Here is a 27626-nt window from a genome sequence, read left to right as displayed (position 1 = left end):
TCTCCTTCCTGAATCCCAAATATTCCCACATCACAGAGCATGTGGGATTTGTTCTGCAGACAGCTCTCAGCTGTCCGTTGTCTGTGTCCCCCCAACCTCAGGGAACTTGAGGTCTGCCTGGATGAGGACTTGGGCCTCGCTCACTATATTGGAGTGTTGGTGTATTTTAAAGCCCTTTCTGATAGCTTAAATTGAGAGTTGATCATACCGTCAGCTTATGAGTATCCTTAGAACCCTCATTATCTTCGTGGTTCCTTGTCCTTACCCTCTTCCTGCTTTCAGCCAGGATTTATTGGGAGCTTCCTGTGTGCCAGACACTTTGCCAGTTTTTCCTTTTAAATTTTTATTGATGTAATTTTGCTGAGTATAGCTTAACTTTTTTTTTTTTTTTTAAGATTTTATTTATTTATTTCGCCCCCCTCCAAAGCCCCAGTAGATAGTTGTATGTCATAGCTGCACATCCTTCTAGTTGCTGTATGTGGGACGTGGCCTCAGCATGGCCGGAGAAGCGGTGTGTCGGTGCGCGCCCGGGATCCGAACCCGGTCCGCCAGCAGAGGAGCACGCGCACTTAACCGTTAAGCCACAGGGCCGGCCCAGCTTAACTTTAATATATGCACTTCTGAAAACTTGTTTATAAAGTGAAATGGCTGTGCCAAATTATGTATTTTTTCCACTCAACTTCTGTTGTCATTTCAGAGTTGTATTCCAATGGGAAATTTGGCTCCCAGACATAGTTTTTTAAATGGCATTTAAGAATCTTAGAATTGGCTTCAAAGAATGCACTGTCAGTCTGTGGCCTCCGTGTGGTTAAGCCTCTCGTTATACTGTGAAGAAAGTTACTTCAGCAGTCCTTATATGAAAATATGACAGTACATACAATTCTCTTTTCCTGACAACTTCACTAACAGTGGGTCTATTTATTTAAGTAGAGCCCGAATCTCTTTTATTTCAAACATTTAACAAAACTTATTAACTGAAGTTATCCTAGAAGCAGTTGTGTTCAGTTGTCAGTGGTTCTTAGGATCAAGTGTGCTCAGGTCACTTTAATAGCCTCTAAGTACACATGAGTAGAGTCATTTGAGACTGATGGGAGTCATTGCAGGTACACACTGCTTCCTGGGTCTTTGAAGATTTGCTTTAATTATGGGAAAGGGTACCTGGAAGGCATTTGGAATAGATACAGTTCTGCAAGAAAGTGACCTAAAGTTTTTGGTGCGTTTAGTATGCCTTGTTTATTTTTGTTCCCTTATACAGTTGCTGAAAACCTTAATGGCTGGCCTGGCTCCTTTCCCAGTCTGTGAACCAGAAAGACCGTGGCGTGCTTAGGGGCTCTTAGTGCTCTTGGGGCTAAGCAAAAAGACACAGGGCATTGGGGCACTCTGAGGTTACTGTGTGACATTTTTTTTTTTTAAAGATTTTATTTATTTATTTTTCCCCCCAAAGCCCCAGTAGATAGTTGTATGTCATAGCTGCACATCCTTCTAGTTGCTGTATGTGGGACGTGGCCTCAGCATAGCCGGAGAGCGGTGCGTCGGTGCGCGCCCGGGACCCGAACCCGGGCCGCCAGCAGCGGAGCGCGCGCACTTCACCGCTAAGCCACGGGGCCGGCCCACTGCGTGACTTTTTGAGTTAGAGACACAGTGTGGCTCATTGTGTTTCTGGGTCATCGTTGATTCTTGTGATAACACACGTATGTACATTTAGCTGTAAGTGTAGAGACTTGTTCCCGAGCTCGTTATTTGGAGATTCCACCTGCTGTTTCTCTTCTCTGACGTGGCTGACAGTGTTGATCACAGATCCCTTTTGTGCAGGGCAGAGGCAGAGGCAGATGAGGGAAAAGACATTTTAGAGGAACGAGAAGCGCTCTGCTGGCTCAGCTTGTGCACATAGACAGCTCAGGGAGTCGGGCTGTGAGTGTGGACATGTACCTCTACCGTAGGGTGGGTCCAGTCCTCAGAAGTCAGATCCTGGAGTCCTGTTGGCCTCTGTTCCTTCAAACAAATGCTCATTTAGCATTTGCTGTTGCTAAGAAGTCACGCACAGAGACAGGGTCGCTGCCCTCTTCCAGCGTACAGCATAACAGGAAGCCAGGGCAAGCACTGACCCCCCAAATAAGTGCTAGACCTTTCTTATCACACTAGGCATTTGTAACCGTGGAGAAAACGTTTTGGCCCAAAAAGCTGATATAATTCACAGAATGAGCGTTTCCTGGTTATTCTTTACCTGGCATCACCTTATCAGCAGCCGTCAAAACAGTTCTGACCTGGGATCCTGCCTGTAGTGAACTAGGATGTTTCCTCTTTGAATCCCCAGCACCTTGCGCTGCACTTGGCCCTAGGCTGGTTCACGGTAAATGTTGGCAGAGTTTATTTGAATTCATTTTCCTAACCATCAGCTGGGAAATGCTCTGAGGGAGAGAGAGAAATGTAACCCCTTCTCAGGAAAGCTGTGTGTGATCTGATAAAGGAGTCCTGCGGCCTCAGGTTCGAGATCTTGGTCTCTGGTGGGCTGAGCAACCTCTCCAGCTGTGGTCACCTTCTGAAAGCACAGACTAGAGATGCTCGTGCTGTGCCTGTTCAGCTGGAGTGGACTTCCACCACGGGGCATTCCCTATTTATTCTGAAGTGCAAAAATCATGTGCCAGCTGTATTTTTTTTTTTTAATAATTATTTATTTATTTATTTATTTTTCCCTGAAAGCCCCAGTAGACAGCTGTATGTCATAGCTGCACATCCTTCTAGTTGCTGTATGTGGGACGCGGCCTCAGCATGGCCGGAGAAGCAGTGCGTTGGTGCGCACCCGGGATCCGAACCTGGGCCACCAGCAGCAGAGCACACGCACTTAACCGCTAAGCCACGGGGCCGGCCCTGCCAGCTGTATTTAAAGGAGTTTTGGAAGTAAAGTGCTCATGTTTGTGTCCTGGAAGGAGACCAGAAGGCTCCTGAGGGCCCAGGACATCCTGTAAGGACAGATCCTAGAAAAAGGATCTGTGTATAGACTTCATCATGAATGTGCAGAGGCTCACAGTTTATTCCTGACATTTGGTTCAGAATTTTTTTTTTGCTGAGGAAGATTCGCCCTGAGCTAACATCTGTTGCCAATCTTCCTCTTTTTTTGCTTGAGGAAGATTAGCCCTGAGCTAACTAACATCTGTGCCAGTCTCTCTCTATTTTGTATGTGGGTTGCCACCACAGCATAGCTGACGAGTGGTGTAGGTCTGCCTGCGGGGGGGAGCCTGCGAACCCGGACCCTTGAAGCGGAGCAAGCCGAACTTAACCACTAATGCCACGGGGCCAGCCCCCAGAATTTTAAGTTCAGTGCTGATATTATTTGATGTCCCTGCCAGTAAACCTTATTCCTGAAGGAGTCCATCCTCCTTTTAGCCAAATTTAAAACAGAGAGCGGTAAGGGCCGGCCCCGTGGCTTAGCGGTTGAGTGCACAAGCTCTGCTACTGTCGGCCCGGGTTCGGATCCCGGGCGTGCACTGACACACCGCTTCTCCGGCCATGCTGAGGCCGCGTCCCACGTACAGCAACTAGAAGGATGTGCAACTATGACATGCAACTATCTACTGGGGCTTTGGGGGAAAAAAATAAATAGATAAAAATTAAAAAAAATAAAACAGAGAGAGGTAAGACTGTGTTCCTGGTGGTGGGGGGTGAGAAGAATTTCTGGGTGTGTGTCGGTGTTTTATTGTTTTATTTATTTATTTGTTGTGAATTGTTAACCAGCTAACCACGTGCTTGTTCTCGCTCTCCCAGACTTTGGCTGCTGTGGCTCAAATACTGGCCATGGGGCATAACCACTTCCCGCCCTCACGTGACAAGGACAGCAGAGTTGGGGGAGGAGGGCGAGGCAGTCGCTGAATGTTTTCATGCCTCATTGTGACTAGTAGTTAAGAGCTTAGGTTCTGGGCCAGCCCCGTGGCTTAGCGGTTAAGTGCGTGCACTCCACTGCTGGCGGCCTGGGTTCGGATCCCAGGCGTGCACCGACGCACCGCTTCTCCAGCCATGCTGAGGCCGCGTCCCACATACAGCAACTAGAAGCATGTGCAGCTATGACATACAACTATCTACTGGGGCTTTGGGGGGAAAAATAAATACAATAAAAATTAAAAAAAAAAAAAAGCTTAGGTTCTGATGTCACATGATTCAAGTCTTAGCTCTGCCATTATTAGCTGTACAGCCTTAGGCAAATTGCTTCACCTTTCTGAGCCTCAGTTTCCTCATCTGTAAACTGGGATAATAGTAGCACCCAACTCATAGGGTTCTTATATGATTAAATGAGATCATCTAGGTAAAGCATTTGGCTCCATACCTGGCACATGATAAAAGCTCCATCAGTGGTAACTCACGGTGTCACACACACACACACGAAGATTTGCTGTCCCCTTAACAAGGACATAGGAAATTCAATGCTCTTGCTCTCCCTTGTCCGAGGAGGCCCAGGAGGGATGGGAAATTTCTGGTTTGTGGATTCCTTTGTGTTAGGAGCAGTCCTTTTTTGTTACTTAAGCCTTGATGTAAGAAAAGGCCATGTGGGCTGGCCCCGTGGCTTAGTGGTTAAGTGCTCGCGCTCCACTGCTGGCAGCCCGGGTTCGGATCCCGGGTGTGCACCCACGCACTGCTTCTCCAGCCATGCTGAGGCCGCGACCCACATACAGGAACTAGAAGGCTGTGCAACTATGACATACAACTATCTACTGGGGCTTTGGGGGAAAATAAATAAATAAAAATTAAAAAAAAAAAAAAAAGAAAAGGCCATGTGAAGGACTAAGGGAGGGCACATCTGGCCTCATAACCTGTGGCAGTGGGTGCCTCTCACAGGGGCCTGCCATGATGCCTGTGCAGTGCCTAGGTCCTCATCTGGGAAGGCCTGGGAATCTGGGGTCACCCAGCCACCTTGGCTTTGGTGATTGCTTAGACCTCTATTAGCACGTCCTTGTTTGGGGCCACTTCTATCTCTCTGAGGACATTCTTGAGCTCTCAGAGTGTGCCAGGTCCAGAGGACTCCCCAGGGGGCCGTACCCAGGACCACCCCACCCAATCCCAGCTGGGGCCTGTTACCCAGAGTTTTGGGCCTCTCACTGATGAAGACGTCTTAGACTAAGGTCTTGGGGAGGGTGACCGTTTTTCACTCTGCTCTGCACTGCACTTGGCATACGTCTCCTAGCATGTTACAAATGTGCCCTACAGGGGCCGGCCCCGTGGCGTAGCGATTAAGTTCACGCACTCTGCTTTGGCGGCCCCAGGGTTCGCGGGTTTGGATCCCGGGCATGGACCTACGCACCGGTTATCAAGCTTCCTCTACTTTATATGTTGTGGTGGCGTCCCATATAAAGTAGAGGAAGATGGGCATGGATGTTAGCCCAGGGCCAATCGTCCTCAGCAAAAAAGAGGAGGATTGGCAACAGATGTTAGCTCAGGGCTAGTCTTCCTCAAAAAAAAAAAAAAAATGGTGCCCTACAATTTAAAATGTTGAGTACATGGGCCGGCCCCATGGCTTAGCGGTTAAGTGCGTGTGCTCTGCTACTGGCGGCCCGGGTTCAGATCCTGGGTGCGCACCAACGCACTGCTTCTCCAGCCATGCTGAGGCTGTGTCCCACATACAGCAACTAGAAGGATGTGCAACTATGACATACAACTATCTACTGGGGCTTTGGGGTGGGGAGGGGAGGAAGAGGATTGGCAATAGATGTTAGCTCAGAGCCAGTTGTCCTCAACAAAAAGAGGAGGATTAGCGCGGATGTTAGCTCAAGGCTGATCTTCCTCACAAAAAATAAAAAATAAATAAATAAATAAAATGTTGAGTACAGGTCCATAGTCTAACTCATAACAAAAGTTTGCCCCCCTTGCCTAGTGGTTGGCAGATCTTTAACATGATGCATTTGTGGGCCGGCCCCATGGCTTAGCGGTTAAGTGTGCACGCTCCGCTACTGGCGGCCCGGGTTCGGATCCCGGGCGCGCACCGATGCACCACTTCTCCAGCCATGCTGAGGCCGCGTCCCACATACAGCAACTAGAAGGATGTTCAACTATGACATACAACTATCTACTGGGGCTTTGGGGGAAAGGAAAAAGGAGGAGGATTGGCAATAGATGTTAGCTCAGAGCCAGTCTTCCTCAGCAAAAAGAGGAGGATTAGTATGGATGTTAGCTCAGGGCTGATCTTCCGCAACACAAAAAAATAAATAAATAAAATTAAAAAACTATCTAAAAAAAAATAAAATAAAATGATGCATTTGTGCAGTGGAGTTGCTCTCAGTAGTCTCAACCTGGGCCCTAAAGAAACAGCAGAGCAGCTTCCTTTTATCCAGAGCATTTAAAGTTAGATGCCCCTCGATGGGGAGAGTTTGCCGAGTGACATAAGGGTCCTCCGCTGCCCTCACTATAGATAAGAAGAAGCGCACGTGTCATGGGATTCCGAGAGGCGGTGGGTCCCCGCTGGGTGTCCTGGAGATGGTATGTGCATACGTACGGAGTGTGGAAGCTTGTTGGTTGGTCTTGGCGCGTGTTCTACACCTTCCTACAGCCAATGGCATGGTGGTTAAGAGCCTAGACTTTGGGCTCTGACTGCTTGGGTTTGAACTTAGTTCTCCCTCCCATTAGTGGTTCTTTGACCTTAGGCAAACCACCTAACCTCTCTGTGCGTCCGTTTTTTGTTTTCTTCATCTGTGAAATTTACCTGTAAGATCATCCTACGAATCGAATGAGGTAGTGTGGAAGCTCTATGGCCTGGCCTGGAAGGCATCTGGCACTTACTATATTTCTGTTACAATTGTTAAGATAGAGATAGCTGGTCATTGTCCCTCTCTATTTCTTGTTTTCCTCTTGCGGGCTAGTGACTTGAGGAGCAGTGGGGATACACTAAAGCGCTGACTGGCCTGTTTGCTTTAGTCATCTCATAGGCGAGGCAGCCCTGGCCAACATGGGAGCAGCCCCCTCTCCTTTCAGGGTGGTACTTGGTGGCTCCCTGAGTGGCGAGCCCCTGGGTGGCCAGGCATGGGTAGACGGGGCCTGGGATGGGACTTGTGGAGGTATGCACCCTTGACCCCAGTTCTTTCTGCTGTTTGTGCCCAGGTGGCAGCACCATGGATAGCTCCGCAGGAGGCAAGGCTAGGCCCGAGGCTGGGGAGGACAAGGAGGGATTCCTTTCCAAACTTAAGAAAATGTTTACCTCCTGATATCCCAGCCGAGGTAGGAAAACCCTGGAGGTTTCTTCCCCCTTTGTTTCCCTCTGTGAACTAATCCCAATTTTCCCTACTTTAACTGATACCGTGCTGCCTGACCCCCGAGAGTTGGCAGAGGTGCCAGTCTCAGGTGTGTATCTGGCTCTCCTCAGAGCCAAGCTTCTCGGCCTGTGCAGACAGCTGCATTAGGGAAATGCAGCAGAGTCAACCGGTACAGGGCTGAACCAGGCTGCAGCGGCCGGCCTTCTGCAGTGTCCATATCCTGGAGAGGGTGCGCTGGGGGGCTGCCTCAAAGCCCTCCTTCCACTAGCTCCCAGAGGGTTCTGCGTCCAGCAGTGGCGAGAACCAGGTTGCCCACAGTCGCAGAGGGCGAGTCATAGCAGAGCCAGGCGTAGAACTCAGATCTCCCCAACCTCCCGCCTATTTCATAGTGCCTGTCCTGCCTGGGAGGCGCAGGGCTGTGTAAACCTCGGGGAGGTTGCCAGGAGTCATGCTTACTCACTGTGGTGTCTTGGGACCCACTTTTTACTTGTGCTGGTGTCTGGTGGCTGGGGCTCCTGGCGCAGCTCCTTGTCAGTGATGACAAAAACTCACACAGGGGTGTGTGCCTCCTGCGATGGCAGTGAAATGTCACTGTTTGTGTCTTGGCTCAGGAAAACGGTCCACTGGAAACTAGGCCTGGAGCAGCTGGCCCTCCTCGCGGCCAAGGCATCTTGGAGACAGGAGGATTCCAGCACAGCAGCACCAAGCCCCTGCTTGCAGAGGTCCTCTGGACTACTTTGGCAACAGCAAAATCATGTGACAACACACCTCTCCACATAAGAGTCACGGTGGACAGCCCCTCGGCAGTAACGCGTGGCATGCCTAAGGGCTGGTAGAAGTTTCCTGTCCACGGGTGGGTAACTCGGCCTCTTCTGGCTTAGGCAGGGTAAGACAGCTGGACACTTCTTGCAGAGCCAAAACTCTAATTTGGAATCGAATGTGGTGGAGATCTTAGTTAAAAAATTAAAGGCCATGCTTACAGCTTAAAAATGAAGCCTTAAGCTGCGTCGAGTCATGAAGTGATTAATTTTCCTCTCATCAAACCTCTGGGAGGTTCTGGAATGAATTTTTCCTGACAGGTTGTCTTTTCCAGGAACGTGGCGCCTATATGTCCCACCAGCGTCATCCACCCCTCAGCAGGGGCATCACTTGCTCTTCTTCGAATTTGTTTTAATTCCCAAAGGTACCAAGGAGCTGGAACGTGGGGGCTTTGGGGCCTGGGGAGACACATATGAAGAGCCTCCTGGAGATGCTGCTCCTGACCACATGGGCCGTGATCTTTGTCAGGACGGACAGTCCCTCCTGTGGCCTCTCGTCCCTGACTGTGGAGTTCTCTTGTTCTAAGCCAGGTGCGAGTAGGGCTCCTGCCCTTCTGGGGACCTCAGCCGTCTGTGGCCATGGCCTGGGGCAGACTAATGCACTCATTAACCCGGAGCCCTGCCCTCGCTGCCAGTCGGGGTCTTGGTTCTCCCCACTCACACTGTTGACAGCTGTTTTCAGAAGTGTGTTTAAATTATTCAGTGCTAAGAATCATTGTCTTTTCCCATATAAATATTTGTTCAGCAAAGGAAAGCACAGTCTAAGCAGTTGAAGGCTCTCCACTGTCCAGCCAGAGCAGAACATACTGTTTTCCCAGCCTCAGCCTGTAGGATGTACAGGTTCCGTGTGTTTCCAGATCCTCCCACTGTGGTAAGACAGGTTAATGGAGAACACTTCGGAATAGTTTCCTTTTTGTTTTCCTTCATAATTTACTAAAATAAAGCATCTAGTAGTGTCTGATTTAAGAATGTAAAATGATTCTGTATCAATGTAAATAAGATTATCTACTGCAAAAAGATATTTAAAACCTAAAGTGTGGTCACTTCTTCTTTGAAAGAATTCAAACAGCTTTCTCCAGGTGGCTTAGCAGGGGATTACTGGTGCTCGTCTACAAATAGGGCCGCCCCATGTTGCTGCTGGCTTTCCTGGGGCCAGCTGCAGAGGTGGCTAGCCTTGTCCACGGAGTCATGCCCACCCAAGAGCACACGCACACTGACAGATGGGTGACGCTTTGACAAGTGCAGACCCTCTCCAGCCAAGTTCCCAGACCAGGGAGCTCACCATGAAACGATGTGCTGATTTGAACGAATGTTGTAGAATTGGGTGTGTTGCTTTTTCTTTGGGAGCCTGCAACATGAGTGATGTGCTGTGCAGCCTTGTTACTATCTCCCTCACTATGTTTTTTATTTTCCTCCATTATTTTCAGAGGAATATTAAGGTTCTTTTTTCATGTTAAAATTGTTGTTCATTGTAGTTGAACTAGTCTGGCTCTCAGCAGAGACTGTCTCACAAAAGCCCCGAAGCCATCACAGCTGGAGTGGCCTGAGCACATAGCTCAGCCCCACCTCAGGGTCCTGAGTGGAGCAGCTTGAGGTTTGAGAGCACTTAAATGGTTGGGTGAAGAAGTTGGGCAAGACCTAATGGGCAAGAAAGGGGCTCAGCAGTGACTTCCTGCCAATTTCCATACTTTTCCTTCATTCAGGAGTGTCTATATAATAAATGATGTTTCCTGAGGGCCTGCTGTGCATTCTCATTGTGGGCCCGGCTCGACTCTGGATCCTGGGTTCAGCAGTGGCGAGCGAGATGGCTACTCTCCTGGCAGCTTAGGTTTCCTTCCTGGAGAAGTCAACCCAAGTCCCATTCCTGTCCTGTCTTTTGGAAGCAGAAGTCTGGGGAAGACTTGGAAAGAGAAAGTGGATTTTCTTGCTGGCTAGGCACCATTATTGCTATACTGAGGCATCCTTCCCTGGGTGGATGGAGGGTGGCAGTACAACAGCTGTAGAATCAAGTCCCACTCAAGGCTGGGGTTTGGCTTATTCCCACAGGTGGCTCCTGAGGCATTTGTCACCAGACTTTTTTGCAGCCTCTGAGTTGGGAGCGTGAGATGAGGTATTTAAAGATACAATAGGGGGGCCGGCCCCTTGGCGTAGCGGTTAAGTGCGCACGCTCCACTGCTGGCGGCCTGGGTTCGGATTCCGGGTGCACACTGACGCACCGCTTGTCAGGCCATGCTGTGGCGGCGTCCCACATAAAGTGGAGGAAGATTGGCATGGATGTTAGCTCAGGGCTGATCTTCCTCACAAAAATAAAAAATAAAAAAAATAAAGATACAATAGGGGCCAGCCCTGTGGCTTAGCGGTTAAGTGCGCGGGCTCCACTACTGGCAGCCCAGGTTCGGATCCCGAGCGCGCACTGAGGCACCGCTTGTCCAGCCATGCTGTGGCGGCGTCCCATATACAGCAACTAGCAGGATGTGCAACTAGAACATACAGCTACCTACTGGGACTTTGGGGAGAAAAAGGGGAAAAAGAGGAGGATTGGCAATAGATGTTAGCTCCGGGCCAGTCTTCCTCAGCAAAAAGAGGAGGATTGGCAAGGATGTTAGCTCAGGGCTGATCTTCCTCACAAAAAAAAAAAGATACAATAAAGTGTCTCTCAGTCCCTGAACCTTTGGGGATTGAGAGGAGGGGAAGATAGATGGGTGTTCAGCATTTGCTGAAATATCAGGGAGGGTGGGCTAGGGAAGGTGCAGTCAGGGGTGGATGAAGCCTACTTGGCACTGGACCGCGGCTGCCTTCCCGCCTGCAGGCCTCTGCTCTGATTTGTTTCCTGAACTTTCCTTCTCCTCAGGTATTTGGGTTCTGGTGGACTGGTCTTTGCTTCCTTCCCTGTCATGAAAATCCCCCTCAACGTACAAGAATCCTCTCCAGTCCCTCAAGCCTCCCGGCTGCCCCTCGTCCCGGGACTGCCCCTACCCTTTTCTCTGTTCTGCAGCCATCACTGAATGGAGCCATCACTGAATACTGAACTATGTGAGCAGTCATGGCTTTCACAGAAGGCATGTTTTAGCACTCTTGTATGTTAATAAACACTGTGAAACCTGCACTTTATATCTTTTACCCAGAAGTTCTGCTTGTCTGGTTTGATCCTCGTGAAAGGGGATCACAAATGGGCCAGTAAGAAACTTTACATTAAAAAGCAAAGTGGGTCCAAAGTCAGGTGCCACGGGCACTGACCTGCAGCCTCAGGGCCCAGGAGACAGCAGGGAGTGGTAGAGACTGGCTGCCCTGTCTAAAGGGGACAGCCCCTCTTCAGCTCCAGCCAAGAGGGCTATGCAGGAATTGAGAGCCAGTGCTGCCAGATCATCTGGTGCTTTCCAAGAGAAGCTGGGCATTCAGATTTTTATGTGGCGATTTCAGTTACCTCATTTTTGGGGTAACAGCTTTATTGAGATGTAATTCACATACCATACAATTCACCCATTTAAAGTGTACAATTCAGTGGTTTTTAGCTTAAGGTTGTATAACCATCACCACAATCAATTTTGGAAAATTTTTATCATCCCACAAAAACCGCATGTCTGTTAGCAGTTACTCCCCATTTTCCCCAACTCGCTCAGTCTCTGGCTATGATGAATCTACTTCTTGTCTATAGATTTGCCTATTCTGCACATTTCTTATAAATGGAATCATACAATATGTGACCTTTTGTGGTTCTTTCTGGCTTCTTTCATTTAGCATAATATTTTAAGGTTCATCCATGTTGTACATGCTGCTATGAATGTTGTCTCATTTTAACATGCTGGCAGCTACTTATAAGGGGTACTTAGAGTAGTCCAGCTCATCGAGACAGAAAGTAGAATAGTAGTTGCCATGGGCTGGAGGAGGGGGAACAAGGAGTTAGTGTCTCATGAGTACAGAGTTTCAGCTTGGGAAGATGTAAAAGTTCTGGAGGTGGATGGTGGTGACGGCTGCACACCAATGTGAATGTACCTAATGCCACTGAGCTGTACACTTAAAAATGGCTAAAACAGGGCAGGCCCTGTGGCGCAAGCGGTTAAGTGCACGCACTCCACGTCGCTGGCCCGGGGTTCCCGGGTTCAGATCCCGGGCGCGCACCAATGCACCGTTTGCAAGCCATGCAGTGGTGGTGTCCCATATAAAGTAGAGGAAGATGGGCACAGATGTGGTGGTGTCCCATATAAAGCAGAGGAAGGTGGGCACAGATGTTAGCTCAGGGCCAATCTTCCTCGGCAAAAAGGATCAGCGTCAGATGTCAGCTCACAGCTGATCTTCCTCAGACACACACACACACACAAAAAAAAGCTAAAATGGTAAATTTTATGTATAATTTACCACAGTTTAAAAAAAATAAATTTTGGCAGCTCACATATTTCAGGGACCAAATTTCAGAAGACCAGGCACACATGACGCCCCACCTGATTGGGAATTGTGCTGGGAACACCTCAGCCAGTGGGATGATGTGCTGGGAGTTGTCCCAGCAGTCGTGGTACTGGACCGGATTCCCCAGCATTCCAAGCTGTGTCACCCACATGTGCTTTCTTCCTGTAGTGACATACTGGGACAGGAGCACCTGGGCCAGGCAGGATACCTTGATTTCAGCAGGGTGGGTGAAGGGCCTTTCTTTCCAGTCACGTTTGGTTGTCACCAAGAGGAAAGGAAAGGGAAGTAGGTGGACAGGAATGTTTATTACAAGTCAATTGGTTTAAAATACTAGTATTATTCTTGTTTAATAGACTTTATTTTTTAAAGCAAAATTTACAGCAAAATTGAGGAAAGTACAGGGATTTCCCATATACCCCCTGCCCCCACACATGCATAACCAGTGAACCTACACAGACACATCATTATCACCCAAAGTCCATAGATTAATGAGGGTTCGCTCTTGGTGCTGTACATGTTATGGGTTTGCACAAATGTCTACTGACATGTATCCACCATTATAGTATCATACAGAATAGTTTCACTTCCCAGGATTGGGTTTTTGTGTGCAGTGTGGATAGTTCATAGCACATGGGGCATCCTGAATTGATATGCACAGTTCTATCTGCTTTGTTGGATTTGGGACATGGGCTGCTTTGACCACATCCAGGCTGGGGGTCGGTAGGTGCCACCCTTTAAGAGGGACAGAAACCAGCTGAAGGGGACCGGAGGCTAGCAGAGCTTTGACCACGGGTATCAGACGGAAAGGAGGTGACCTGGGGGTGTCAGGCACTGCTTTGTACAAATGACCTCATGGTGTCCTCACAACAGCCTGGCCAGGCGGCACCAGATGGGCAAGCAGACCAGAGAGGCTTGGGGATGTGCCCAGGTCCTGCCGCTTGTGGGTGAGTGGCAGCTGGAGCCCAGTGTCAGCTCGCTGAAGTTCGCTCTGGGCTCATCCCAGGCTCCGTACTGACCTCAGGCCACTCCAGGATCACCGCAGTGAGTCACAGCCCCAGGTAGGTGAGTTTCCAGCTCCGGCGCATGGGGGACTTGGGCTTCACGTAGGGCTACACGCAGATGACCTGTTGTGTTCCCTGGCTGACCCAAGTGGGCTCAGAAGCCCACGCTGTTGTGGTCTTTCCCCTCCTACCCTGCCTAGGATGCTCACTGCCCTCCCCTCAGACCTCAGAGGCTGTCCCTGTCCCTGTTAAAGTGGGCCCCTCTTTTTTTTTTTTTAATTTTATTTATTTATTTATTTTTCCCCCAAAGCCCCAGTAGATAGTTGTATGTCATAGTTGCACATCCTTCTTTCTAGTTGCTGTATGTGGGACGCGGCCTCAGCATGGCCGGAGAAGTGGTGCGTCGGTGTGTGCCCGGGATCCGAACCTGGGCCGCCAGTAGCGGAGCTCGCACACTTAACCGCTAAGCCACGGGGCCAGCCCCAAAAGGGGAAGGATTGGCAATAGATGTTAGCTCAGAGCCGGTCTTCCTCAGCAAAAAGAGGAGGATTAGCATGGATGTTAGCTCAGGGCTGATTGTCCTCACAAAAATAAATAAATAAATAAACAAACAAACAAATAAATAAATAAATAAAACTGTTTATAAAAAAAAAAAAACAGGGCTGGCCCTGTGGCTTAGCGGTTAAGTGCGCGCACTTTGCTACTGGCGGCCCGGGTTTGGATCCCGGGCGTGCACCAACGCACCACTTCTCCAGCCATGCTGAGGCCGAGTCCCACATATAGCAACTAGAAGGATGTGCATCTATGACATACAACTATCCACTGGGGCTTTGGGGGAAAAATAAAAAAATAAAATAAAATAAAAAAATTTGGTAGGACTGCTACCCCTTTTTGTGACTGCTGGTACTGAGGCCAGGGTCGGGTAGTAAAAAGATGGAGGTCAATCGTGTAACCATACCAGAATAAAATGAACCTGCCACGGAACCTCGGGTAAGTGACCTGGGTTCTCTGGGCCTCCATTCCTCTTCTCTAAAGTGAGCCGGAGATGGATGGCTGAACTACCCCCGCCATCTGAAAGCCTGGTGGACACTACAAGCAAGGAGGGTTGTTACTTCCTTGGTTTTACTTCTCAGCCTTTGCTGCGAGCAGCTCCCCTCTCCTCAGCAGGGTCCGATTATGGCGACTTGTGGTCCACAGACCTGCCACGTACCTTCATGCGTTTTTTTCCAGCCTGTTTTGAAGATTACCCACATCGCAGGGCTGCATCCTGGAGCAAGCCTGGCCCCACGAGGAGGGTGAGGAGAGAGGGAGAAGGGGCCAGTCCTCTTCCCACTCTCAAAGAACGAATACGCCATTGGCCCCACTAGCTTTCTGGAGATGAGTGGTGTGCGTGCAGGGATATCAAAAGGCGTTGCTCCTGGCTGGCGTGGGGAGTTCTCTCCATGTCCTGGGCTCTGTCCACGGTCTGTGAATGAATTTCAAATGTGGAAACAGGGTGGTGAGACCTGCTCCCTGGGCTGTGGTCAGTGTTCAGGTTCATGCCTGTTAGACTAAACTTAAAACTGCATTTAAATCAGGTGTCTTCAGTTACCAAATACCTCTTCAGCCCTGGAGCCCCCTTTGTTGCAGGGCGGGGGTACCGAGCCTCTACTACTTGATGTCTCCTGTTGGAATTTTCATGCCCGTCACTGCCGCAGCCGCTGCCACCCCAACCCCAGTTCCAGAAACAAAGCCCTCTTCTTTTGGAAGTCATCTGTGAGAACAATGGCCTTTATTTAAAAAAATTTTTTGTAACACAAGAAAGGATCACTGTGACTGCACCTCCTGTCCCCCCAGACGGGGTTGAGAGGTGGGCAGGGTCACAGCCTGGCAAAGTCCCCTTTGTGCTGCTCCAGCCACTGGTCCAACGTCTTGGCCTGGGGGTTGAGCCTCAGGGTCAGTTCGATGTTGCGGTCGGGTTTCAGGGCATAGAAACGGAACATGTTGGCCAGGTCCTGGGCGCCAGGGAAGCCAAGCTTCTCGTAGTCCTCAGGGGTTGTCTGCAAGCAGAGAGGAGTCTGTCAGGGTCTGTCAGCATCTCAGCGCCCTGAGGTGGTGGGGGCTGGGGCTTCCCGACCTCCCCCAACCAGAGCTGTGCTGCTGGCAGGTCCTCACTAAGAGTTCATCTGAAAATGATCTACTAAAAGGATGCTAGTTTGAAAACCACTGTTGTAGGTCAATTTAAATCCTGTTCTTTCAAGATCATGAGACGGAAACTTCTCAGTCCCTTCCAAATCGGAACTCTGCTCACATCACTGTTCTCCTTTCCCGATCAAACTGAATCTTAACAACTCAGCTCCTCAAATGCTCCACAACCTGCCTCAGGCCTTTCTTTGTTGAGACAGAAATACACGGCCATTTAGCGCACATTTTCTTTTCTATTTTATTTTATTTATTTATTTTTCCCCCCAAAGCCCCAGTAGATAGTTGTATGTCATAGCTGCACATCCTTCTAGTTGCTGTATGTGGGACGCGGCCTCAGCATGGCCGGAGAAGCGGTGCGTGGGTGCACACCCGGGATCCGAACCTGGGCCACCAGCAGCGGAGCGCTGGCACTTAACCACCAAGCCACGGGGCCGGCCCATAGTGCACATTTTCTAGTGCATTTCATTGTTGCTAAGGAAGCGTTTACGTGGATTATTGCACTCAATCCTCACGACACCCCAAGGAGGTGGATACTATTCACATGCCCATTTTATGGATGAGGAAACTAGGCGGAGAGGGGTCCGGGACCATGCCCCAGGTCACACACTGGTGGGTGTTAAGGGCTGGGACCAGGATCCGAGTCCAGGGGCCTGACCCGCCCAAAATGCGTCCTGCCACGGCCTCTTCCCCATCGCTGCTCTGCTTGGGTCTGGGGGTTCCACGGGGGTTTTGCCTTTTAACAAGTCGGGGTTTCCCAGATTTTCTTTAATGAGGAGGTCTTACTTTCACGATGGGAACGAAAAACAAGAAACAAGGCACCCAGGGGTCTGGACAGGAAGGCCAAGGGTCGGCAGGGAGAGGAGGGGACGGTGGGCCTCCTGTCCATGCAGCCAGGCCAAGTTGGGAGGCAGAGGTGGGGCCTACCTCTCTGGCCTCCTTCCCCTTCCCCTGCCTCAAGTCACATCCCAGAGGGCCCCAGCACGCTCTCCGTTTTCACGCCTCTTTACTTGGCCCTTACTATCCCCTCTTCCTAGAAATCTTCCTCGCTGCTTGGTCAACCACCTAAGTCAGAAATTGCACTTGGCGGCCACACTAGGCTCCCAAGAACAGCATGACATAAATGTTCACAGTGACGATGAATTCAGATTTACCTTGCTCAGAGAGCAATGGGGCAGCCCTGGATACCCCTTCCCTTCTGCCCACAAAGCCCCTCTGGGGTTAGAATGACTGACCAGGGCTGCCTGGGTCCCCTGGTGGGAGCTGGGCCATCACCAAGCCCCGGGACTGGGGCAGCAGCGGCCCACCTTGGCATCGCGCACGGCCTTCCCAGTGTGCTTGGAGAGCAGGGCGGCATACTCCTCTGCCGTATGCCTGCAGGTACTGAGCCCGATGTTCTGGCCGATGTATTCTTCTGGCATCTTCAGCAGGCTGAGCACCACAGGACCCAGGTCGTTCACAGACATGCCATCCATGGGAACGTCACCCATGGGCAAGCCTGGGAGGGGGGAAGCACAGAACAGGATGCAGAGGCCCAGCTCAGAGTCACAGGCCTAATGTAAGAGAGCCAGGGCTCAGATCCAGAACCATCTGATGACAAGCCTGCTATGACACCCTTTCTGCACACGGTGAGAGCAGACACTGAGGAAGGAGGAAGGACACTCACTCAGCAAGTAGCTCTTTCCATCTGGGGATTTCTGGGGCAGGAAGTAAGAGAGGAGGTTCTCAAAATAGCAGGGCAGCCGCACGCTGGTCATGGGAACACCAATGTCCCGGAAATATTCCTCCACCTCCCCTTTGCCATCAAAGTGGCCCGCAGCCAGTCTCCCCGCCGTCAACTTCTTGATGTTCTCCAGGCCACTGTAGACCACGTAGCGAAGGCCCAGGCGCCTGGCCAGATCGGCCAGCAGCTTTCCCTGGTGGGCAGGAAAGGAGAAACCACAAAGCGAGGAGGGAGGATGTGTGTCCCCCAGTCATGGCCCCGGCTCTCCAACCCCAGAGTTGCCACTGCGCCAGACACCACTGACCCCTCTGATAAGGCCCCCTGTTCCAGAATGATGTTCACACACAGTACCACACCCTTGAACATGGAATTGTAAGCCCTCTGCCACTCACAGAACTGTAGCATCTCTTCTCTAGATCATCCGGGTGGTTCTACTTTCCATTGTGCTTGACTGTGGCCCACCCATGTGCAGTTGGTGAGGGTGGGCAGGTCTGCGGCCTGGGGAGGGCCCGCACAGAGGTTTCCCACCTCTGCCTGCTCTGGCAGAGCATCTTGTCTACAGTGCTAAGCCATCTTCCTTGGAGAGCCCCAGGAGTCCACTAGGGAGGAGCTACAGCTCAGGGGTTAAACACAAAGGCCACTTGGGTTCCAGACTCAGCTCTGCACCGTATTAGCTGTGTGATCCCGGACAAAGGATCTAACCGTTCTGGCCTTGTCGGTTAAACAAGGACAGCAACAATGCCTGCTGCGTAAGGTTGTGCAGGAGGTCAATGGTGGCCTCCATGTCCTAAGCCCCGGAACCTGTGAATGGGACCTTATTTGGAAAAAGGGTCTCTGCAGATATAATTAAGTTAAGGGACTTGAGTTGAGATCATCCTGGATTACCCAGGTGGGCTCTCAATCTAATGACAAGTGTCCTTATAAGAGACAGAAGAGAAGACACAGAGACGAGGAGAAGGCCATGGGAAGACAGAGGCAGAAACTGGAGTGATGTGGCCACAAGGACAGCCAGCAGCCACCAGAAGCTGGAAGAGACAAGGAGAGAAATCTCCCCTAGAGCCTTTGGAGGGACGTGGCCCTGGTGACACCTCGATTTTGAACTTCTGGCCTCCAGAACTGAGACAATAAATTCCTGTTGTTTTAAGCCGCGTGGCTTGTAGTTTGTTAGGGCAGCCAGGGGACACTAATACAGGCTGTCAGGATCATGAGACAACATCTTCTTCAGCCAGAAGAGCTGTCTTTGTCCACCCTACGGAATGGGCTTCCATGTAAGACTGTAATTGAAGGAAGGGTCAAGTCTAAAAACAAGTTTGGAGACCAGTGGTCCAGTCCCATCTCCCTTTATTTTACAGAGGAAGAAAACAAAAACCTGAGCAGGGAAGTTACACGTCCACAGCCACACTGCACCTAGTTGTGGACCAGACAGGGCTGAAATCAGAAGAGCATGATTCTCAGCCTGTTGCCTTTTCCACGAATACTTGGGCGCCTTCTATGTGACAGGCACTGTGCCAGTGTCTCCATCTTCAATGTAACAAAAAGATGGCCACGTCTCATATCCTTCCACCCGCCACCTGGAGTCAATAACCACCTAACTAGAGAGAATCTAAGTGGAAAACAGAATAAAGGGAAACACAGATCATGTGATTTGGAGTTCATATGATCTTGGGATCAAAATACATGAAAGAGGACATGGGGGACTTTCTGGAACGATGGAAATGTATTATATTTTGATTAGGATGGCAGTTATATGGGTATATTTATTTTCAAATTTCATTAAAGTGTACAATTAAAACGTGTGCATCTTATTATAAGAAAATTATGGGTCAACGGAGTTGGTTTTTTAGGAAGTGTGAAAAGTCAATGGATGACATAAAGTAGATTAGCAGTTGCCTGGGGCTGTGAAGGGGGATAGGGAGTGACTGCTAACAGGTACGGGGTTTCTTTTCGGGGTGATGAAAATGTTCTGGAATTAGGTAGTGGTGATGGCTGCCCAACTTTGAGAATATGTTAAAAACCACTGAACTGTAAACTTTAAAGGGGCAAACTGTATAGTACATGAGTGATATCTGAAAAAAAAAAAAAAAAAAAAAAAAAAGTCATTGGATGAGGAAGCAGCCGCCTCCTGCCCTCATCGAAGTTTAGGAGGGCTGCATGGAACGGGAGGGGAAAGGCCTGCAGTGGCCAGTCGTCCTGGGCAGGGTCAGCACGTCTCTGGCAAGTCAGAGCTGCCTCCCAGGGACCAGCTGGGACCTGGGAGCTCCCTTCAGGATGCCCAGCTCCTAGCCCCGGTCTCCCCACACCCTCCCACCTGCCCTCACCTGCTTGACCTCTTGCTCCTGGCTGCAGTTCTCCCAGTAGTTGGTCACGATGAAGGTGGCATGAGCCCCAGTCAGGGCCAGCTCCATGCTGGCCTCATCATCCTGGTCTGCCTGTACTACTTCCGCACCCCGCAGCCTCAGCTCCTTCGCTGCCCTCTGCCCCGGGTCCCGGGTCACCACTCGAACCCTGAATGTCCCATCTTCCAGAAGTGTCCGGGCCACAGAGCCCCCTTGGGCACCTGCGATGAGGCAGAAAGACCTGCAGGGTCAGACCTGCCTGGGAGTCCTGCGAAGGGTGAAGCCCTGAAAGCAATGTTCCACCACAGCAAACACCCTAGACACTTGCACCTGTCATTCTCACGAAACTCACCTTACACTATTTTTTAAATAACAGCTTTTTTGAGATAGAATTCACTTACCATAATATTCACCCTTTAAAAGTGTACAGTGCAGTGGCTTTCAGTTTTCAGAGTGTGCAACCATCATCACAGCCAATTTTAGAACATTTTCAGTGCCCCCAAAAGAAAACCCATACCCATCAGCAGTCACTCCCCGTTCTCCCCTCCTTCCAGCCCCTGGCAACACTCATCTACTCTCTGTTTCTATGAATTTTCCTATTTTGGACATTTAATATAAATGGAATCATACACTATGTGGCCTTTTGTGCCTATCTTCTTTCACTGAGCATAATGTTTTTAAGGTTCATCCACATTGTAGCAGGTATCATGCTTAAACCTTTTATAAAAATTTTAAAATGTATTATGAAATATTTAGCACATACAAAAAGGGATACCAACACTCATGTACCCACCTCTTAGCTTAGATAAAATATTACCTATACTAAGAAAATTACAAAAATTAAAATCATCAAAAGGAAGTAAATGCAAATCATCCCTACATGTCCATACATGTATGTACAAGAACATTGGCTGCAGCACCACCTGCAATAGTGGAAATTTATAGACGACTTAAATGTCCTTTAGTAGGAATCTGGTTAAATAAGTGGTAAATCCATACAAAAGTCATTAAAAAGAATGTGACAGATCTGTATGTATGAACTGGACAGGTGACCATGATGTGTCCTGGAGTGGAAAAGGCAAATTTCAGAACTACAACTAACCCTCATACAGTTCTGATGGGGATGTAAAATGGTGCAATTGCTTTGAAAAACAGTCTGGCAGTTGCTCAAAATGCTAAACACAGACTTACCACATGATCCAGCAATTCCACTCCTAGGTATATACCCAAGAAAACTGAAAACATATGTCCACACAAAAACTTGTACATGAATGTTCACAGCAGCATTTTTCAAAATAGCTAAAAAGTGGAAACAATGCAAATGTCTATCAACAGATGAATGGATAAACAAAATATGGTCTATCCATGTAATGGAATATTGTTCAGCCATAAAAAGGAATGAAGTACTGATACATGCTATAACATGGATGAACCTTGAAAACATTATGCTGAGTGAAGAAAGCCAGACACAAAAAGCCACATAGTGTATATTCTATTTATATGAAATATCCAGAATAGGCAAATCTATAGACACAGAGAGTAGATTGGTGGCTGCCAGGAGCTGGAGAAAGTTGAGGGAAAATGGAGAGTGACTGCTAGTGAGTAAGAGGTTTCTTTTTGGGGTGATGAAATGTTCTAAAACTGATTGTGATGATGGTCATAGAGCTCTGTGAATATACCAGAAACCAGGGAATTGCATACGTTAAATGGGTGAATTGTATGGTATGTAATTTATCTGTCAATAAAGCTGTTTACTTTTTTTTTCCGCTGAGGAAGACTCACCCTGAGCTCACATCTGTTGCCAATCTTCCTCTTTTCTTTTTTTGCTTGAGGAAGATTAGCCTCATGCTGTTTATGTTTTTAAAAAATATATAGGAAAGAAAAAAACAGTTGGGGGCAAAATAAAACACTACCATTAAAAAAATATATATAGGGGCCAGCCCCGTGGCTTAGCGGTTAAGTGCACCAGCTCCGCTCCTGGCGGCAGAGGTTCGGAACCCCGGGCGCGCACCGAGGCATGGCTTCTCCGGCCATGCTGAGGCCGCGTCCCACATACACAACTAGAAGGATGTGCAACTATGACATACAACTATCTACTGGGGCTTTGGGAGGCGAGGGGAAGGAGGAGGATTGGCAATAGATGTTAGCTCAGAGCGGGTCTTCCTCAGCAAAAAGAGGATTAACGTGGATGTTAGGTCAGGGCTGATCTTCCTCACACACACACACAAAATATATATATGTATTTAAGGGCCAGCCTGGCCCCCCCAGGGGATTTGCGATTTGGATCCCAGGTGCAGACCTACACACTGCTCATCAAGCCATGCTGTGGCGGTGTCCCACATACAAAACAAAGGAAGACTGGCACAGACGTTAGCTCAAGGCCAATCTTCCTCACCAAAATAATAATAATAATAATATCTATTTAGATACATCTAATCCGTCTGATAGGATACTCAAGAACCTTGATAACAGTGATGGACGGGTGAGGGGGTGGGAGGAAGATTTAATTTTGGTATAACGTGCAATTACCACTTACTCAAAAAAAACAGAATTAATTTTTTAAAAATTCAAAGGGAATCTGAGCTCAGGTCATGCCCCCTGGGCCCCAACTCAGGTCAGGGGTACAAGCCATCTCATCCCTCCCTCCAGGCCCCGGGGCGTCTCCCGGCGCTCTCGGAGGCGCCCTGGCTCTGCCGGGCTGGGCCGGCTGGTCCTCTGGCCTGGCCCTGCGAGGGAACCCTGCGCCCGTGGGGCCTCCGACTGGCGTTTCGCTTACCTGTGGCTCCAAACACCACCACCAGCCTCTGCTGCGCCATGCGAGCCGGGCCGGGAAATGCGGTCCGGAGAGGCCTGGGGGTCAAGGAGGGCACGGGGTTGGCCAGGCTTGGGCCAAGGGTCCCCGCCCGGAACGACCCCGCGCGCTCACCGCGAAGGGCCGAGGGGGCGGCCAGCCGGGAGAGGTTGGGCCCCGGCACTTCCGGCCCGCCCCCCTCGGGCCCAACAACCCATTCCCCGGGCTGTCCCCCGGCCCCTCGCCCCGACCTCCGCCACGTCCCCCCAACCCGCGTCAGCTCCTCGCCGCGGACTAGGTGGGAACCAGTCGGGGAAACCCGGATACCTGATTTTTGCAGCCGAGTCCACCGTGGAGGGGGGGATGGACTCCTGCGTGGCGCGCCGACCCCCGCCCGCAGCTCCAGCCCCACCCTGGCAAAGCCACCTCTTCCCGGCCTCCCCGCGTGAAGGGACAGGCCGCCCTGCTTCTCAACTCCCCCCAACAGGGCCTGACTCCACGCGGAGCTGACCAGCCGTCCCCCCTCCGCGGGTGCAGGTGGTTCGTCCCTGCTCCCGCGGCGTTCGGCGAACGTTCAGGGCCCCCCTGCCCCGGGCGTGCGTAAACCGAATTTGCATAAATCCTCAGGACTGACCGAAATGCACGTGCAGAGGCTGCTTACCGGGACGCTGGGGTTGATAGACTGCGCGAAGCAAAAAAAAAATTTACCTCTTTGTGTTGTATGAACATCTGAACTTCAGATGTGGGGTGTCACCTAAAGATAATTAAATCTGTATCTGCGAGTCTTAACCCTCTAAGGCCCTCTCTGAGTTTTTGTGTGCCTGACTCACGTTTGAGATCGCTCCTACTTGCACGGATTTGCATTCTTTTTAACAGAAAAGTGAGATTTCCTTGTGTTTAACTAAAACTCAAAAATGACCATGTCACTCTTCTTCTGAAAACTTACTGCTGACTGGATAAGAGCATTCATTTTTTCATTCATTCATTCATTTCAAAATGTGTATTGACCCATCCGAAAATGTCAGCTTTGTGACATCAGGGACTTGTCTGTGTTCACTGCTGAATTTCCAGCACCTAAAATAGTCCCTGGAACAAAGTAGGCGCTCCATAAATATTTGCTGATTGACTGGTTGTGTAAACATCTATAAGGCACTGGAGTCACAGGGAAATCAGACTAAAACTGGTGCTATTTTCCCGAATCTGGTGGTGGAGATAACCCCCAAGGTAATGTGTTTTATTTATGTAAAATATCGGTCTTTATTTATTATAAGATGCATGTATTTATTTTAATACACATTTATGTTTACTTGGGTTTATATTTATAAATGAAGATATCTACGTGTTTCTCTTGCGTAAATCTCTTGTAGTCTCCTCCACACCCTGTTGTGTTATACCTCTGTGCTCAGACTGTAAAGTGCCTGGAATACCTTCCTCTCACCACCTTACATAGGGCTAACTCCTACTCATTCCTTAAGACTCCACATAAACATCACCTCCTCCAGGAAGCCCTCCCTGACCCCTAGGCTAGGCTAATTACTCCTATTCCATTCCCATCTCTATCCCAGTAGCAAAATTGTCTTTACCATATTAGACCAAGGGCATACTGAGAGCTGGCCCTGGTTTTGTCTCTGTTACCTCTCCCTCCTGGCACAATGTCTGGCACTTAGTAGGAACTCAATAAATACCTACTAAATGGAACCCAAGTGCATATTACTGTGATAAAAGACAAGATTTTTCTTCAATTTCACAAGAGATTTTCACATATTGAGGTATATGGGGTAATTATCCAGGTTCAAGCACTGATTCAGCTTCAACTAAAGAAGCCTGACTTATGTGGCCTATCAAACATCCATTGTACATCTCCTTCAACCATTAAAGTAAAGAAGGCACTCTCGAGATAAGAGTGTATAAGGCCAGCCCAGGTGGCCTAGTGGTTAAGTTTGGTGTGCTCCACTTTGGTGGCCTGGGTTCAGTTCCCCGGGCGGGGATCTATACCACTTATGGTGGCCATGCTGTGGCAGTGGCTCACATACAAAATATCGGAACATTGGCACAGATGTTAGCTCAGGGCAAATCTTCCTCAGAAAAAAAAAAGATAAGAGTGCATACTTCCCCTCCTATGCCCTAGCCCCTATTAGTCCCTTTCCTGACATCTGGGGTCATGTGGACCTGCTAATTTGCAACTGAATAGCTCTTTGAAACTTTGGTGAATATGTATCCTGGTCGTGTTTAATGTATGTTCTTTGTTCTAAAAAGGTATAAGACTGTGCTGAAAACCATGCTTCTCTGGAATGCTTTCTTCCTTTCTGGAAAAGGCCTTCCTGGGTTATAATCCTCACCCTGGCTCAAGTAAAACTCACCTTATCTCTCTTACATATAGAATGGTTACTGGTTATTTTGTGTCAACAAATTGTGTAGGGACAAACCACAAAACAGGATGTTCCAAGGTCTCCACTTTAAGGAAATAATTCCAAACAAGAAGGCACACAGCAGAACCAGCTGCATAATTTGCAACGCCCAGTTCAAAATGAAAATGCAGGGCTCCTTGTTAAAAATTATCAAGAATTTCAAGACAGCAAAAGCAGAACATTAAACCAAGTGCAGGGTCCTTCTGAGTGTGGGATCCATGGGACTGCTAGGGTCACAAGCCCATGAAGCCAGTCCTGGCGCCCAGGTTTGAGAGTACCATCCCAGGGCCACATTGGGACCTGAGCAACTCCAGTGCCTTTTGCCTTTGCTGAACCTGCAGCTTGGAAATCAGTACAGGCAATGCATGGCAGGGAACGGCATCTCTGCCCCTGGGCTTCCAGCCAGTGGTGCTGGTGCCAGGGGGCTGTCAGGAAGTGGGCTGGCAGCTTGGCAGCCTGGGCAAAGCTCTTGTCTCTTTTAGCCCCATTCAGCCCACAACCTGGCGGTCCCCTGAGGCCTGAGGGGAGAGATTTGGCTACTGATTGGTGTGTGCTCAGCCATGACTCAGCACTTTCTGTGAGACTTTATATCTGACAAAGGACTTCCTGCAAAGCACTCACCAGTTCACTCAGCCTAGTGACATGTGCTAATGATAACAGTGGGAATCCTTTTCTGGGCTTCTTCTATGTGTCAGGCACAGGTTAAGCCCCACGTTATCTCATTTGAACTCTCACAGCAACCCCTCCTTCAATCAGTGCCCTCAGTTTAATTCAATTATGTGTGTGTGTTTGGGGCAGGAGGCAGTACAGTGTCTACTTCCCATTACCCTTTTCTTAAAATTCATTATTTTTTATTTGATTTTGATAGCCAAGTAATGCATAATGCATTTATACATTCTCATAAAAAATTTAAACAGTACAGATAAAGCACAAGTGACCCTTGACCTCCCTCTGTCATTCTAGTATGTAAACCTTCTCAGCTTTTGGATGTATTTACATAACTAAACATGAATGTATAGAAAGATAATATCATGTAGTTAAAAAAATAAAAGGAATCATACTGAATTTATTTTTCCCCAAAATTTTTCTATGAAAATGATGAATAAATGACAAGCAACAGAATATACTGGAGCATATGAGGAAGCTATTTGGTTTAAAACTAATTTGGCTTGATCTTGTGTTTCCAAAAGGCCTGACATGGCCTGTTGAGCAGGCATTTTTCATTTGCTTTAAACATTTACTATGTCCCAAAGACAAGAATGATGCTCTTAAAGACAGGGATGTAGCTTCCCCCCATATCAGCATTTCCTTAAGAATAAGCATGTCTTCCTAGAAACTAAGGATTAGTTACCGACCGGCTATGTTCACCTTGTGACCACTGACCTGCTGTGCCAGCAATCTCACGACTATTGTAAAAGAGACATTCCTGTCCTATGTGATGTACGCTCTTTGTTCCAAGACGGTATATAACCACTCTGTACATCCCACTTCTTTGGAGTGCTTGCCTCCTTCCCTCGTGAAGGTACTCTCCTGGGCTATGTGTTCCTTAGGGTTGGCTCATAATAAACTCACCCCAATTTTGATTTATAGATTGATTATGAATAATTTGTGTTGAGAAAAATTTATAAACATACAGAAAAGTTGAAAGAACTGTATAGTGGATGCTCATATACTTACCACCTAGATTCTTTGATTCTTAACATTTTGCTATGTTTGCTGTATCAGATATCTATTTATTTATCATCTTTTTTTTTTTAAGATTTTATTTATTTATTTTTTCCCTCCAAAGCCCCAGTAGATAGTTGTATGTCATAGCTGCACATCCTTCTAGTTGCTGTATGTGGGACGCTGCCTCAGCATGGCCAGAGAAGCTGTGTGTCGGTGCAAGCGCGGGATCGGAACCCGGGCCACCAGCAGCCGAGAGCACGCACTTAACCGCTAAGCCACGGGGCCGGCCCTCATCTTATTTTTTGATGCATTTCAAGTAAGTTGCAGACATTAGTACCCTTCACCCTTAAACACTTCAGCATACACATTATTAAGAGTTCAACATTTGTTATTTTAGTTAAATTTACATTCTTTTGAACGTATTTTTGTATTTTTCTACAACTTGCTTTCCCCCCTTTCTACTTATTGTCCTCCCTCAGGCGGTGTCTGGCCTTCCTTTTCAAGTGTGGCACAACTCTATCGAGTGGATGTGCCCCTGTCCACCCCCACCCCAGCCTCTTTTGATGGACATTTAGATGTTTCAAGGTTTTCATCGAAAGGGAATATCCTGTTATGTGTTGCAAGGACCTCCCTCTTTTGCGCCTCTTTGGGTTCTTGCAAGTGTTCCTCTAAAAGAGCTACCCAGAAGTGGAACTGTTTGGTTAAAGAACATGCCCATTCTAAATTTTAACAGATCTTGCTAAATTGTCCCCCCTTCCCCATAATTCCCACAAACACTGCGTATTTCCCATACCTTTGTCAACACCAGACATGACCGGTCATTTAATCTGTAGCCAGTGGGATAGGTAAGGACGTGACGGGAAGCTAGTGTGGCGGAACGGAAAGGGCAGGTGGAGCCCAGCGCGAGATGAGCCTGAAAGGTGGCGACATTGGGTGAGAAAAGCACGTAGCCCGAGGGGGTCCTCATAAACACCGCTCTTACGCACGCTAGCACTTACCCCCAACCACCCCAACCTCCTCGGCGGACCTGGGAGCCGGGAGAGGTGCCGCGCGCCGCCGCAGGG

The 27626-nt window shown here is 48.9% G+C and overlaps 2 protein-coding genes across 5 annotated transcripts in view; one reads left to right on the top strand and one right to left on the bottom strand.

Annotated features, from left to right (window-relative positions):
• DNAJA3 (DnaJ heat shock protein family (Hsp40) member A3) overlaps positions 1 to 9787 on the top strand; it is a 37138-nt gene extending 27351 nt beyond the window's left edge. The window contains exons 11-12 of one of the 2 annotated variants that reach the window (XM_058570140.1): positions 7081 to 7197; positions 7844 to 9787. In XM_058570140.1, the coding sequence (XP_058426123.1) occupies positions 7081 to 7184 (104 nt within the window). In that variant the 3' untranslated portion in view covers positions 7185 to 7197; positions 7844 to 9787. The remainder of the gene's footprint in view (positions 1 to 7080; positions 7198 to 7843) is intronic. The other variant, XM_058570141.1, reaches the window with a different exon arrangement.
• Positions 9788 to 15209: 5422 nt separating this feature from the next.
• On the bottom strand, positions 15210 to 27475 carry NMRAL1 (NmrA like redox sensor 1). Of its 3 annotated transcripts, none has more exons than XM_058570145.1 (6): positions 22814 to 22890; positions 22472 to 22545; positions 19678 to 19916; positions 17303 to 17552; positions 16944 to 17134; positions 15210 to 15494 (listed from the first exon to the last, which is right to left on the bottom strand). In XM_058570145.1, exons 2-6 carry the CDS (start codon positions 22509 to 22511, stop codon positions 15315 to 15317), a joined length of 900 nt encoding a protein of 299 aa, XP_058426128.1. In that variant the 5' UTR covers positions 22512 to 22545; positions 22814 to 22890; the 3' UTR covers positions 15210 to 15314. The 3 variants fall into 3 exon arrangements, with proteins under 3 accessions (XP_058426128.1, XP_058426127.1, XP_058426129.1); XM_058570144.1 differs by lacking the exon at positions 22814 to 22890 and adding an exon at positions 22738 to 22790; XM_058570146.1 differs by lacking the exons at positions 22472 to 22545; positions 22814 to 22890 and adding an exon at positions 27356 to 27475.
• Between the last annotated feature and the right edge of the window lie 151 nt (positions 27476 to 27626).

Source organism: Diceros bicornis, chromosome 26 (assembly GCF_020826845.1).
Source record: "Diceros bicornis minor isolate mBicDic1 chromosome 26, mDicBic1.mat.cur, whole genome shotgun sequence".
Taxonomy (NCBI): domain Eukaryota; kingdom Metazoa; phylum Chordata; class Mammalia; order Perissodactyla; family Rhinocerotidae; genus Diceros; species Diceros bicornis.
The sequence above is the reverse complement of the archived record's forward strand: the minus strand, read 5'-3'. Positions and strand labels throughout refer to the sequence as shown.